Genomic DNA, 15,048 nt, shown 5'->3' on the forward strand with positions numbered 1-15,048 from the left:
AACATGAGAACCGGTACGTAGCAGAACGTAGCTCGTTAGCGGCGCCTGCCAAAAAGTTTGCCAGTCACGTCAAAGCTGCCAGGTCTTTCCCGCACTCTAGGAAGCGCTGCAAGTACATGGGTGCTTTAATCTTGGCTGGCGGCTCATGACTTGAAATTCCTGCTCCAATATCAACACAGGTGTGTCCAAGGTCCAACCGATGCGACAGCGTCCCAAACTCACCCTCATCAGCAGATGCCAAGTTTGCGTGTTGCCAATCTTCTGACGCGAGCTCCTTTTATTTTTATTTTCATTCTGTCTATGTTGGCCTGCCATTACCATGAGTATTATGAGTATTACTAGCAAACTGTTTCTTTTTTCCAGCTAGCCACTCTCAACTACGAAATTACGAAATGATCCCCAACATGACAATTGCATTTTTGAACGAAATTTAAAGAAAAACTTACCCGACTCTCAATAAATGAAATTTAAACATAATGAACAAGTCTTATATGAAAGACAAAAAAAAAAAAGCAAAAATGTAATTGCATCTTAATACATATTTTATAAAATTATTTTATAAAAATATTTTTGTATATTATGAAAAACCTAAGTATAGAATGAAAGGTGTGCTTTCTTGTGCATATTTATAAAACAGACAAAAGAAGCCTTCGTCAAATCCGTAAAGTCATACCTATTTCATCCACACATCAATCAACACCTCCGTTTACATAAAATCAATAAGAAAATGTTTTCCCCTGAATTTAATATATTTACTCCAACCAAGTAATTGCCGAAGCTGTACTTATTCCTCATGCTCTAATTTCGTATTGTTTTGGACGGAGTATCTTACGGTCTTGCAATTGTTATAGAAAACATTTTTACTGTTTAATGCTCGCATTCTTTTTGCCATTCATGAATACTAAAATGTTTTAATTAGCTGAAAAAAACTTTATTAGCCGTATTGAGACTTTTCTCTACAAAAAAGGGGTAGATAATAGCAAACTTTGGCAAAATTATAATTAGCAGCTTAGTGCTGACCCGGGGTTGGACAATGTTGAATTTAGCTGTAGCTGAAATCGGTAGCTATTTATATTTCACAATAAGCTCAGCTACTTTGCAGTGATGCGTATTTTGGGTTTTGGTTTTTTTCCGGCTTGAAGCAACCAAAACATTTTGATTGGGGAACGAAACAGAATGAGACAAAGCGGCCCATGCATATTTATATATACATATGTATGTCGCAAAGTGCATTTAAATCAAAATGCGACGGCGTTGAAGCCGAGATAAATGGCCAGATATGTTGACTAGGCCTATTCGACGTCTTGACTTAGTTGTCTTTAAATTCGAGCGGGCTTTTAATGACTTTGCCATGGTATAAATACCCAATTAATATGGCATGCGCTCCCAAGGTCACCGATGCCACGAACCCATCGTGTTGAATGGGAGTGGCGAGGTGGCGAGTGGATAGCCATAATACCGAACTGCAGTCGACTGCTCCTATAAAAGCAGATGCCTGCTCGATTCCCACATTAGTTTCATCTCTTAGCTTCAGCTGTGCGGTAGCCGAAACATCAACAAACAATGCGTGGATTTATTGTAAGTCTTGAAATGCTACTGAGTGCAGCGGACATGCTAATCACACCCAACCCATTTCACAACTTCCGCAGCTGATTTTCCTGTGGGCTGCCGTTTGCGGCGCTGACAAGCTGGGCTACAACTACCAGCCAGTGGCTCACTCGGATGAGGGGCTCTCGTTTGTGTCCGGCAGCGGAGGCGCAGGGGCAACTGGCGTGCAGCAGGGCGAGGCTGAGCTATCGTTGCCCATTGCGGCGCCACTCGCTGCACCGGCGCCAAGTGGCATCATTCCACAGCCGGCACCGCTTATCGAGGAGTTCCAAAAGGAGTTCTACACATATGCTGCGCCCGAGGACCAGTTCAACGAGAACATTAATAATCAGCAGATCGCCGACTCGCTGAAGAAGAATCTGCGCATTGTGTTTATTCGCGCGCCTGAGAATCGCGGCTTCGAGCGTGCGGCCCTTGAACTGGCCAAGCAATCAGCCCAGCAGGAGACGGCCATCTATGTGCTGACCAAGCAGGCGGATGCTGCCAATCTGGCCAAACAGCTCAACGCACTCAAGTCGACTTCCAGCAATAAGCCCGAAGTCCACTTCGTCAAATACCGCACCCCACAGGATGCTGCCAACGCCCAGCTGGCTATTCAAAATCAATATAATCAGTTGCCCGGCGTCTCTCGCATCTCCAACGAAGGAAGTGCATCAGTTTTGAACTTTGCCTCCCAGGCTTCTGCTGCCCCAGTCAATGAAGCTCGCTCGCCCAGCTCTGAGTACCTGCCGAGCAATGTGGTCTCCTCACTGGATTACCTGCCCCCCGCACTGCGTCGCTTCCGTGTCAAGTAAACTGTGACGCCGTCTTACCGATGGTTACGATTCCTATACGATAGCACACGCCCATACAACCGTACCTACACCCGCCATTAGTTTGTAAGCATCAATACAGTAATAAAATGTTCTAGGTGATATAAATTCTTCTCAACTTTACTGCGGCCTAATTTCATTTTAGAATATATTTCTTTGATGGACATTCATGCTCATATTCTCCTTCTAATGCGTTCGGTCCGACTGTCACTTGGCTGGTTAGCTCGTTTTATGTGTGATTTGTTTTCCAAGCAAATCCTCGCCAAGGGCTATGACGTCGACATCGGCGTTGGCGTTAGCGTCGGCGTCAGCGTTGACGTTGGCGTTTGTGTTGGTGTCTGGCTGGGCAGTCGTGCGTTGTCCCTTCACAGTTAATCCCAGAAATAATAGCATGGATAAAGCGGCAGGCATGTCATAAAGTCCTGCAACAAGTTGAGCCAGCCGCCGTTCCGAACAGACCCACACACATACACACACCCACAGAGCGAGAGAGGGAGACGAGCACACAGGTTGTAACGGTCATATATGCACAATGGTTTTAGACAGTCGCCATTTGTAATTGGAGTTATTAGAATCGAAACGAAGCTGCCGTACAATGGCCGGAAACCATTCTCGTTGCCAGCTGTGGTCGGAATAAGTGGCAATGTCCTGATGCATCTGTCTACAGGTATGAGTTCCACCGGCTGATTTGGTCGGTGTTTGCACCGTTTCGCCAACACCCGGCAGCTGAGTGTATGTGTGTGTGTGTGTATTTATATGTGTGTGCAGTGTGCTAGCAATGATGGCTTCCTGCTTCCGCAGCAGGCAAACTCATCATGTGAGAAGCCGCACCCAAATGCCCTTTTGGCAAGCCAGCCAACCTCCATCCACCAGACACCATCCACCATCCACCGTTCCCGAACTATGCAGTGGATTTAGAACGTTGTTGAGTGGAGTCCTTAAATTTCACTTAGTTGTAACATAAAACTGGCATAAACGCAACGCAACGGGGCATGTATTCATGGCCATGACGGCAGCTGTTTCAACGTATATGTGCGGCTTAGCTGTCTATCTATCTGGTGTGCCATGGTGTGTGTGTCTCTGCTCTGTGTATGTGTATATGTGTGCGTGTGTGAGTGTGTGTGCAGAAATCACACGCTTATCAGCAGTCAAGTGCAAGCTGAATCCGTTTTCTTGCTCTGCTACTACAGTGCTAAATCGCTAAAGCGTAACGACAACGACAATATGGTACGCACCCGGGGCCTGCCGAGCAGCAGCAGCACAAGCAGCAGCAGAAGCAGCATCAACAGCAGCAGCGGTGTGGCAATGACAGACCAAGCATAAAAGCCGTTTGCCTGCCTTCCATTTGCCGTCTGACTGCACTCAGACTGTTGCCTGTAATTAAGGTGATATGCGGCAGGCAACCGACCGAGTCGATGCCTCTGCTGCTCCCATCTAAATTCGTGCTGTGTGCGTGCCTTATGCCACATAGTTTCGAGCTGCCTGCCAAGTTCTAGTATGTGTGAGAGACGCCTAAGTAACCCAGTACTCGAATATGTGTGTGTGTGTGTGTGTGTGTGTGTGTCTGCCTGACTGACTGTAAGTGTGCGTGCTAATGAGCAACCTGCTGTGCACACCAACTAAATTATTAAATCAGCATTAAGCCTTCGCTCTGCTATCAGCCTGACGAGAGCATATCTCTGATAGTTTTGTATACCGTATGATCATCAAGCACTGCCATCAATTCAGATTTTTCAAAGGCTTATAAATCAAAAGATCAAAGATTTGTATAAACACTGTTTCTATATATAGCCCACACAATAATAGGTACTACTTACATATATGTACCGCTTAAATGCAATTAAAATGTAAATGCTAAATCAATATCCGTAAACTCTTCGTTTCACTACTGTGCCCCATACTTTCACTGCTTTGAGATGTGTAGCATGCTTTTAGGCTGCTCTCGAATGCTGGGATCATTTAAGGCATCTTGATTGGCTCAAGCACATATAAAGTCGGCGCAAATGCAATTCCCCAAAAAGCGTACGCATCCGCTAAACATAAGCTGGGTCCTGTGACCGCGTACAAATCGCTGGAATTCAAACAAAAAATCCACGGCAAAGCGTTGCGAGCGTCACGCGCTATCAGTCACACAGGCTGACAGCTGCGGTGAGCCGACCAGAACCCAGCGCCGAAAACAACGCAATCCAATTGCAAAACAAATAAATACAACAAAAAAAGCGAAATTTTATTTTCATTTTCAGTTTGTGTTTTAGTGTTTTTGTTTTCGTTTTTCTTTTTTTTTTCTTCCGCTCTCTACCCAATATTTCTTTTCAATTTTCAAATGGTGCGCGTTCCGTGCGAAACTTTCGCTGTAAAACTAAATATTTTGGCATTTGTCCATAAAAGGGCAAAAACTTTTTGAGTGCACGAGTGTTTTTGGTTGCTTATGTGTATGTATGTGTGTGTGTGTGTGTATGTGTATACGAGCGGAGCTCACAAATTGAAATGTGCTTGAGACATTTCGTACCTGTTATTGTTTTGCCCGTGTGTCAGTGAGTTTCTTTGCGTTTCAGCTGCAGCAAAGTTGCAGCTGCTGTTAATTCGGCAAATGCTTCCGGCAGTGCAGCCCCCAACCTCCCATGCAAACCCACACTGTCAAATGCAGCTCTCAAAGAATGTAGCTAGTAGCCAGTAGAGCGCCCCGAATGCAACTGGCAGTTGTACGCAATTTTGTCGCTGTCAAAAAGTTTCACTGTGTCCCCGTTGCTTTTACTCCGGCTCCTGCTCCTGCTCCTGCTGCGGCTGTGGCTGCAGCTGCGGCTGCTGCGGGCATAGTTTTGAATTTGTTGCAAAAAGTGTTTATTGGTTGGCTATGTGCAACAGCCACTCTATGAAAATTGAGTTATTCGCTTGGCTCTCGATCAGACCTCGGGCACATTGAGAGTTTGTATGCAAAGCGACCGCTCGACTGCCTGTCGAAACTTGGCACACATGCTGCCAGTTTTGGCTCATTAACTTTGCCACACTCCCAGACTGTGGTGCTGCTGGTGCTTCTTGTGCTGCTGTCGCTGCTGCATATCAATTAGTTGAGTTTTAGGCGCTGCCATGTATAATTAAACAACTTTGAGAGTTGGATCCGGGCGACTGATAGTGGGGTCGAAATCAGCGCTGAATAAACCACATCCTGTTTGCCTTTTTCACTTACAGACATGGCTCATTAGCAACAGCAGCAGCACCAACAGTAGCAGGACTCACTACGTCGGCCTTGGCTAATTTAATATTTATACCTTAATCAAGACACCGAGGCATCCCTTTTGATGGCTTCCTCAGGAAATCTGCTGATGGCGAGACGTTAATTGACCAATCCCATTCAAACTTGCCATCTGCCTGCCACAGTTGTCTGTCACACAAATTTTCAATCGATAGAGCACATCTGTGACCACACACACACACACACACTCGCAGAGCACACATTCGCACCCACCCACGTGCTGCTGGTGTGTGTGTGTATTTGTGCAACCCACGGCTTTGATTCCGTAATGAAGCAAACCTGCTCGGTGCACCTTTGAAGCGCTCGGAGCATACGAAGAAGGATAGTAGGCAGACAAAGACAAACACAATGACAGAGATGGAGCGAAAGAAGAGAGAGAGAGAGGCAGCAGGACATAAAGAGAGGGACAGACTGTGTAAAAAGAAAATGCTCTAGCTTTGTCCGTAGCTCTGGCTCTGGTCGGATGTGTTTTATGGCCAAGATACCCCTGATTCGCCATTTATTTCGTAGTTGATCCTTTCGTTGATTATTGCACAACATTTGCTCGCACTCTGCTGCTGGTATCCCTATAGTAATTTCGCCAGACCTCTGACCGGGTGCGCCCCCACGTTGTTTGTTTTTGTTTACGCATTTTATTGTTGAGCAGCTCCTTCAATTTCCATGCACATTTTAAGGGATTAAAAGGATATTCGTCAAACGCAAAGCTACACAAGTTTTGTTCACCACATTCTGGCACCCCGACCCTTGACCGATTTATGTGTGTACCTTACCTACCTTCCTACCTTTCAACCTTCCTGCCTTTCTACCCTTCGCAACTGTTTGTGTATTGTGCTTTTGCGGTTGTCACAACTTTATTTCAAATTGAAATACAACCGGAATGATGTGGAGCCATGCTTCTGGGAGACAATTTAAATACAAGCTGGGCGCGGCTCAGTTTTCAACATTTATTTTGTAATGTTTAGTTCATTTTTTTTTTACCACAAATAATTTTAATCATATTTTATAAGTTATATATCAATTTCGATTTAGTAAATTGACAAGCCAAGCAGCAGGCGTCATTTTGAGAGCTGACTTTCATTTGAGTTTTCCATTTGTGTGTTCTTTTGTTATTGGAATTTCTTTTTAAAGGTTTATTTGTCATAGTAACGTTGACAGCTCGACACCAAATTGTACATATTTACTCGTATTTACTACGTACTAACTCTTTAATATTAAGTACATACACACATATTCCACAGTTACCTTTTTGTATATGTATATACTTATATATGTTTGTAAATTGATTTGCATAGGTTGCAATTTTTACTAGTGTATATCTGATGCGTCGTTTGGTATGCCTGTATCTATAAATACATATTTATTTACGTAATTGTTTATGTTTACTCTGTGGTACAACAACTTCATCATTGAATTGAATTTCTTAGCCGCTGTGGTTTTTATTTTTAATAGCTCTCTTTATGCTATTTACATATATCTTAGGATTTATAGTACAATATTTATTAAAATATATTCTTAACAAAGGGCAACTCATTGCGAAACAATAAATCAATATTAAATCATGACATTTTTCACATGTGTATAAGCATGCATTGATATATTTAATTTATCTTCATATTCAATAAATGATTTAAATGATATATGTATGTTTGTTTTTTTTTTTTTTTTTTTTTTTTTTTTTTTTTTTTTTTTTTTTTTTTTTTTTTTTTTTGTTGCAGCATTGTGTAATACAAACTCGGCATTAATTGTTTTTTGCTAATTTCATATTTTCTCTTTATATAAATAGTTTGTGTAAATATTTGATATATACGCAATGATATGTGTAATTGGAAGAATCGTGTAGTTTATGTATGTATGTCAATGTAATTATGTAGGTACCCACGGTTACGATTACAAAAATACTTATAGCGTGTTAATGTTATGTTTTATCTGGCCCGATGATATGCTCTTAACAAGTCATGTAAAGTATGAAGATTTGTTTGTGTTCATGTTGGCTGATGAGTTAACTTAAATAATGTCAAGCAAAGGAAAGAGTATGTTTGTCTGTGTGTATTTCGATATACACCAGTTCTATCGGCATATGAAAACTGATTTCCCATTTCAATAAACGTACAGTATACGTAATTACTGCTGCTTCACAATTGAGCATCATTGAACTATTTCAATTGAATTAAATTATGTTAATGCAATGGCCGCTGCCAGTCATATCGATGTTGAATTGTTAATATTGTTAATTGTCTTAATTGTGTCTCTTTTCGTGTTGTGGCTTGTGGCTGTCAAAGTTTATTCTCTGTTAGTTACTCGTATTACCTGTCTCGCCATTAATTCAATTATATTCATTTTGTATTAATTTTTGCTCTTTTCATTCAAGCCATCGCTGGGCGCTGAGTAAATCGAAGATTTTTTAAACTGGAAAAATGTGCAAAATGCATTTAAATAAGTTCCCGAAAGTTCGTTGGGTCGCAGTATATTTATATATATATATTTATATATGTATATACATCAGTATTATATATATAAATATAACACGTTCTTTTTGCTTACATTCATTTAACACAGAAAATTGTACAACATTTATGATATGTTTTGCGAATTGCTGTGACATTTATTTATTTTCTTTTTAAAAGAAATCATTACATTTATTCATTTTAAAGAGTTTTCTTGCTTATGTATATACCCCATAAATATAGAATTTGATCTGCCCACATAAGCAATATTTATGTAGGTGTTAAGATGCTTTTCGATCTGTGCATGGACTTATTTTTGAACAGTTAAAGCGCTAATACACGAAAGTCTGAGACAGAAAGGTTTGTTTGAATGTATTCGTATGTATGTTCGTATGAATATATGTATGTATGTGTGCTCGTATGGCATGCATGCACATTGAGACATTAAAGGAATTTTTACTTGATATGGTTGACATGAATGCGTGATATGATTCGGATTATGCTAGAGTGTCTTATAGATTGGTGGGAAGTATGTATTTACCCTTAATTATGAGACAAGAAATTATAAATTATGTTAAGGATCCTCTGTATCTATATTTAAAAAAAATTAGATGAAAGAGTAAGTTGGGAAAGAAATACGAAATGAAGACAATGCTCAACATATTGAATAAGTAAAAGTCCATAGATTCTCACTTAAAATAAATCATTTATAGATAAAGATATTTGTTATTGTTGTTCCATCCCTCGGATGAAGTGTTACTTTAGGTCGCATTAACAAGTTAACACATTCTCATAATGCATCCCTTGTATGTTACAAGTTGAACATACGAATATATGTATGCATGCATATATTAGAATATACCTATTATCTAGTTAATTAATGTATATTTTATAAATTTTTCAATTGTTTTACTTGTTCAGTTAATAATAGACAGCGTAGCATAGGAAGACGTCAATACCTGCATAAGACATTTTAGCCATATTTTTAATATATAATATGTACTTTGTTATACCATTTATTTTTCTTTTTTATAAAAATTGTATGTAGTCCTTAAAGCATTAAGTATAAACTACATTAATGCATTTTTCTGTTTTTGTTTTTTTTTTTTTTTTTTTTTTCAATTTTATCTGAAACTAAGGGTATACCGCATATTTTATTAACTAATGATTTGAACAACCGTTTTAAAAAATGTTTCTATTTATTGCGGAAATTTGTTGGGGGGCCTCTCATTTAATATATGTATGTATATTTATATGTTTTTTATTTTGCTACTTCTTCGAACTGTAGTAAAATGTTTGCAGGTGTAATAAATTTTATACACTTTTCATTTCTCTTTAGTTTTTGTGGAGTTAAAAATATTTACCTAACTTCTAAATAGTTACACACTTATGTAGACGCATATTTATAGGTTGGTGTATATTGTTGAAGTGTATATACTAGGTTGCTACTTGCTTTACACATATTTACTTTGCGCTGTGCTTTTACCTATTGGTTTTCTTAGTTCTCCCTTCTGCCTTAATTGGTATAGATACATATATTTAGTTACAATGAGTGCTACGCGTTTACAGTTTTTCAGTTAGCAATAGACATTTAAAGCGCTTTTAAAAATACCCTATTCAACGTACATATAAACACCGACATAGACATGGAAATATCTCGCCACGTCTAAAAAAAAAAAAAAAAATAACCAACTGCAAAAGACAAATGAATATATTTTCCTAACTACTCGCACAATTTAGACAGATCCATTGCGATAATAACAATTTACAAAACGCAATTAAGGACTAAATGAACGGAAATAAATAAGCTGTGTAAGTGTAGGGAACCGGGCGTACCGACACCAGCACAGGCGAATTGCGCGTCAGCCTGAGTTCACCCCTTTAGGGTGACCCTTTATTTGATTTGCCACGTGCGGCAGATTGCGACCATTTCAACGCCTTTTCTTCACGTTTCTTTTGTTTTTTTTTTCGTATTGTTTTTGTTAATTTTTGTTGTTGTTAAGGTTTTTGTTTTTCTCAAAATGTTTTCAACACTGATTGTATTTGTAAGCTTCTTGGTTTAACTGTCTAATTATTTTACATTTAAACATTTAATTTTCTTTGTGGGGGTTAATTAATGTTCGGTAGCTAGGGCCCAAATTCAATTTCGACCGAATCTTAGCCTTAGATTTGCCATCTCGCTATTAGCCAAAGCATTACAACACGATAAAAAATATCCTTTTCTTTGCATAACTTTTGTTTTTGTTTGTTAATTTTTTTTTTTTTTTTTTTTTTTTAAATTTCATTTGTTTAGCATTTTTCCTTTTGTTTAGCATTTTTTAGGTACTTGAACCCAAGGAGTCTGTCGACTGCTCAAGTTTTCCGTCAACTCTGTTTAACTAATTCAATTGTTTGTTTCATATACATTTATTTTTTCTCTCTTTTGCTGGCGAATTACCACAAATATTAGACCAGGCTCAAAACTGCAACTGACTGACCTTCAAATAGCAAAGTAACCGTTTGTCGTTTTGTTAATCTGTTTTTCTCAGGACATCCTCAGGACCTGGGGCAAAGGAATGTTCAATTGTAAGCTTTACACAAATTACGCTACACTATAAAATCGCCTTCTGCTGAAAGTGAAACAGATTCTCATTGCTGTCATTTGACTGCAACTTAATTACAAATATTTCTTTCAGTTATTTTTGTTTTCTGTTTCGTTTTGAATACCAAAATTGCAGTCCGGCAATTATTTACAAAAAAAACTCATTTAATTAGCTTGCCAGAACGAGACAAAAAATGTTATTGTTTATGCACTCGCTCTAAAATGTTTGCCTGGCTTACTGTTCTTCACACACTCCGCATGCTTTCAGCTTAATTACACTGAAATAAATTAAATTTGGTCTACAATATGTGTGTGCAAGCCAAACGCTTGTGTATGACTTTTTGTTGTGCTTTTCTCTCTTTCTATTTTATTTATTTTTATTTATTTATTTCATTTTATTTTTATTTTTTTTTTTTTTATATATTTTTTTTTCTGCTGCAATCGGTGCCCTCGGTTTGGGTGTACTGTACCTTTACTAACCTTTACTACTTCGGTGGTCTGCTCTCCTACAGCAGTTTGTGTTGCAACTTTTGCCGTTGGGTCTGCCTAATAGCTCAGTGGCAGCAATGCGAATATCAGCAGGGGCGCCAACGACCACAGATGCGTCAGGACAGCCCCACGCGCCCTCCAACCTGCAGAGGTCTCGTTTCCGTGTCCATTACCGTTACCAAGCGCTGCCATCCCAATGCTAGGTGGCGCTGTTGACGTGGAGGACGCCTGGTGTCGCTCAACCTCCACTGCAAAGGTCAAAAGAGAGACGAACATTATAAATAAAGCTTTAGAAAGTCAAAAACAATGGTCGGATCAGGTGGAAAATATACTTTAGATGCAGGCAGCAGTCAGGGCTGCCTAACAAAATTAATTAGACCCCTCAGAGTTATCGTCTGTGAGACAACGTAGCTAAAAACAGGCAACGATAATGAATGTGGAAAGAGCTTTTACGAAATAGAACGAAGATAAGGGAAAATCAAATTTAAGCAGAGACTTGGCCTGTGCTCGAAACAATTTTACATCAAGACTTGAGTGACGCAAAATGATTTTTTCCTGGGACTGGGAATTCAATTAGGTCATAGTGCTGAGAGAGCTAAAAACAAATATCATGGATCTACAGCAAATCAAATTTTAAGCTTTCGCAGAGAGTGGATATAAAATTTTTAATATAGTTTCTGTGAAAACGATTTAATAAAATCAATGCAGCCAAAATGATAGTAGCTGTGGCTTTGGTGGCATAAAAAACAATTAGGGATTGAAGCGCTCTTCTCAGTGAAGTGGCCAAAATAAACGACGCACTTCACGCACCATAAATAACACGCATACGCCCCTTGGTTTAGGGGACACTCAAGAGCCGTACAGGCCGTTAGCAACCGCCGACGACGGCGATAGAGCCAGAGACAGAGTCAGAGACAGAGTCAGAGACAGAGACAGAGACAGCGACAGTGGCCAACGACCGCCTTGAGTCATGGGTCTAGTAATGTGTAAATTATTTCATGCAATTTGAGACAATTTACAGCACTGGCTGAGTCAACGGCTTTAGTGGGTGCAAGTGCTAACAGGCAGCGTGTAGGCAAACAAAGCCGAGCAAATATATAAATTAACTTTTGTTTGCCCGCCTTGCGGTAATATGGGCTGGGCGGCATTAAGCGAAAAATAAACGTAGGCAAACAGAATAGATGACACAAGCCCACACATTGCGCGATGGGTGGGCGGTGGCTCTAGGGGTGCCCGACTGTAAAGTCAACGGCAGAAATATAAATTAGGGACGCATTTTAAAATGCCAAAAACGCTGCCACATTGACTTTTGCTGTCTTGGCCCAGCGATCTTATTGTTGTGTCTCTCAGTGAGAGTCATCATGACGCAGGCAGTCAGGCAGTCAGGCACAGCAATAACAATGGGCACACATTTAACTGGGCTGCTGTCTAACCCAGCAGCCATATGGAGCTAAATTATTTTGTGTAAATGCGGCCGAGATTCCTTCCGACCAACATTGCATAACTCACATTCATGCCGGGCGCCCGTATGCAAACGAGCCATATTTTTGATGAGCTCATTGCTCGCAATTTCATAATGCGAGCCCCAAAGCAAATATTATTCTTGCACAGCATTACACGTAGCGCACAATAAATACAGGCAAACATGCTTAGGTGTAATACGCTAATTTGGGTGGGTACACATCTCAATAGCCGTGCTTATATGCACATCACGCCTTCCAGCGAAGGCCACACTCACCTTTCACCGAATACGTTTTGTAGTCGGCGTACTGCTCGCCCTGGCCAACCGTCGCCGGTATTGTGGACAGACATGTGATCTCCATGCGGCCATTGGTGCTCACGTGCTGCTCCGTTATCTCCAGGTTGAGCTGACTAATGCTGAACATGCCCTTCTCCATCTGAGCGGCAGTCACAGCTGCCGCTGCGGCGGCCACAGCGCTGCCCCCGCCAGGATGAGACAGCGGACGCTGATAGCCGGCTGCCAGCTGGTTCATAGGTCCGGCGTTTGAAGGGATGCCCAGTTCCTTGTTCAAGTTGGGTGCCTGAGGACCGAAGCCGCCGCTGTTCAGAGTACTGCGAATTATGCCGAGCGCATTCTCGTTAATATGGCGCCGGAACTTTCGGTTTGAGTTTCTGAAAAAAAAAAAAAATGGGAATTAAGCAGAAGTTGGAATGGTTAAAAGATTGCAGAAGTGGGTATCACGCGTCGGGCTGAGTTAAATGCGCCACAAGGCAAAAGCCATTTGCCCACAGATAAACTCGTAACATAAATATTTGCATTTTATGATTGATGTGTGAAAACATGAAAAGCCAAGCAAGGGAGGGCTTTCCACATGCCAGTCACGCATTAAAACGAATTTAAGTACAATATATATTTCAGCAAACCTATTTGCAATCGGTCAAGCAGTCTGCTGACTAGAGGAGACGATGAGACGAATGTATCTATGAGGCCCCCTGTAATATGGAACAGCTAAGGCAAATATCGATAATTGAATAATGGTTTATGAAATATGATGCTGGTATGTGATGCTGACAGCCCAAAGTTGTTTTTTAATTAAAATCATTCGCCTCAGGCCCATTCAGTTCCGTGGAAATATGCGAAATCAACTGAATAAATGGTAAAGCTTTAATCTGTTACGGCTCAAGTTGGCGACGTGTTTTAATGGAGTTGAGCGGATTTGGTGGATAAGTTTGCATTATGCGTATACGAGCGCCGCGAGTCCCACTCACACATTGTAAGTCCAATTATCCTTTACGACTTTGTTTCATATTTGATAAGAAGCCTGCGCGGCATATAAATGAGTTCAAGTGTGCTCGGTGAGATTTCGACGGCTGCGGCCTCGTAATTACCTCAGCCGTGCGTGCGGGCGCCGATGTCTGTGACGACGTGTTGCTTTATTACAAATGCAAAATGACTGCGAAATTACCTGCACACACACATACATACCCCCCCCCACACACACACACTTTAAGCACACGCACAGTGCGTGCAGCTACGTTTGAGAAAATTATGTGGAGACCGTAAAGTTTTATGCACCCAATGTGCCGGCAAACCAATTGACAGCTGTGTTAGTTTAAAGCCTCGGTGTCATTGGACTTTGATGGCACGCTGGCACTCACAGCTTCGAGGGGCTTATTAAAACTTTCGACAACTGTAGTTGAAGTGGAAACAATGAGCTTGTGCTCGCCTCATTTGAACAATTATATCATTTAACAGGCGACGACGACAAAAGCGAGTTCCAATTGCAAAGCAAGTGCGCTGAAAATAATATTTAAATATTATATTCCTGGCGTGGCAACCGCAGCAAAAGTGCCTGGAAACAGCTGCTCGACGGTGTCAGCGACAGAGCCTCCGCTATCGAGAGCCTGCGCGATATAGCAAGGACATCACGGTATGGAAATGTGTTTATGCCTTAGTTTCGAGCTGCTTCCGCTGTTGCTCGACGTGGTAAGAGCAGGTCTGCTTAAAATATTTACAAATTTAAATATATATAAGAAAGCGTAGAATGTTCTGGGAATACACTGCAATTGTGGGTGACAAGAAACAAATGGTTCTTTCGGTTTCGATGATTTTGCAATTTTGGTTATTTCCAAGATATTCTCTACTCCGATGTGCGAATGCTTAATCGGGATTAGAATGTACAGCATCTGAAAACTTAGAGCTGGCATGCATGCAGGGCACATTGTGCGGTATATGCTTAAGACTTCATCACGTACAAGGAGAAAACAATCCCCAGCGCCTCTGGACAGCGCAGGGATGAAGCTCAGCAGCAGCAGCAGCCGCCATATCTACAATAACATGAAAAGCCAGTTGCTGGCAGACAGCATCAACATCAACAATAAGCTAGTTTAACTAAGAGC

At 40.8% G+C, this 15,048-nt stretch overlaps 2 protein-coding genes across 2 annotated transcripts in view; one reads left to right on the forward strand and one right to left on the reverse strand.

Moving 5' to 3' along the window:
- The first annotated feature begins 1,536 nt into the window (after positions 1 to 1,536).
- Positions 1,537 to 2,404, forward strand: LOC6573742. Its single transcript, XM_032733730.2, has 2 exons — positions 1,537 to 1,578; positions 1,650 to 2,404. The coding sequence occupies exons 1-2, from the start codon at positions 1,564 to 1,566 to the stop codon at positions 2,400 to 2,402; spliced, it is 768 nt and encodes a 255-aa protein (XP_032589621.2). The 5' UTR covers positions 1,537 to 1,563; the 3' UTR covers positions 2,403 to 2,404.
- Positions 2,405 to 6,999: 4,595 nt separating this feature from the next.
- LOC6573739 overlaps positions 7,000 to 15,048 on the reverse strand; it is a 51,104-nt gene continuing 43,055 nt past the window's right edge. The window contains exons 8-9 of the mRNA XM_001999762.4: positions 12,926 to 13,320; positions 7,000 to 11,435 (exon numbers count right to left, since the gene is read on the reverse strand). Coding sequence (XP_001999798.2) covers positions 11,245 to 11,435; positions 12,926 to 13,320 — 586 coding nt within the window. The 3' untranslated portion in view covers positions 7,000 to 11,244. The remainder of the gene's footprint in view (positions 11,436 to 12,925; positions 13,321 to 15,048) is intronic.

The sequence above is a fragment of the Drosophila mojavensis genome, unplaced genomic scaffold (assembly GCF_018153725.1).
Source record: "Drosophila mojavensis isolate 15081-1352.22 unplaced genomic scaffold, ASM1815372v1 contig_16, whole genome shotgun sequence".
Lineage (NCBI taxonomy): Eukaryota > Metazoa > Arthropoda > Insecta > Diptera > Drosophilidae > Drosophila > Drosophila mojavensis.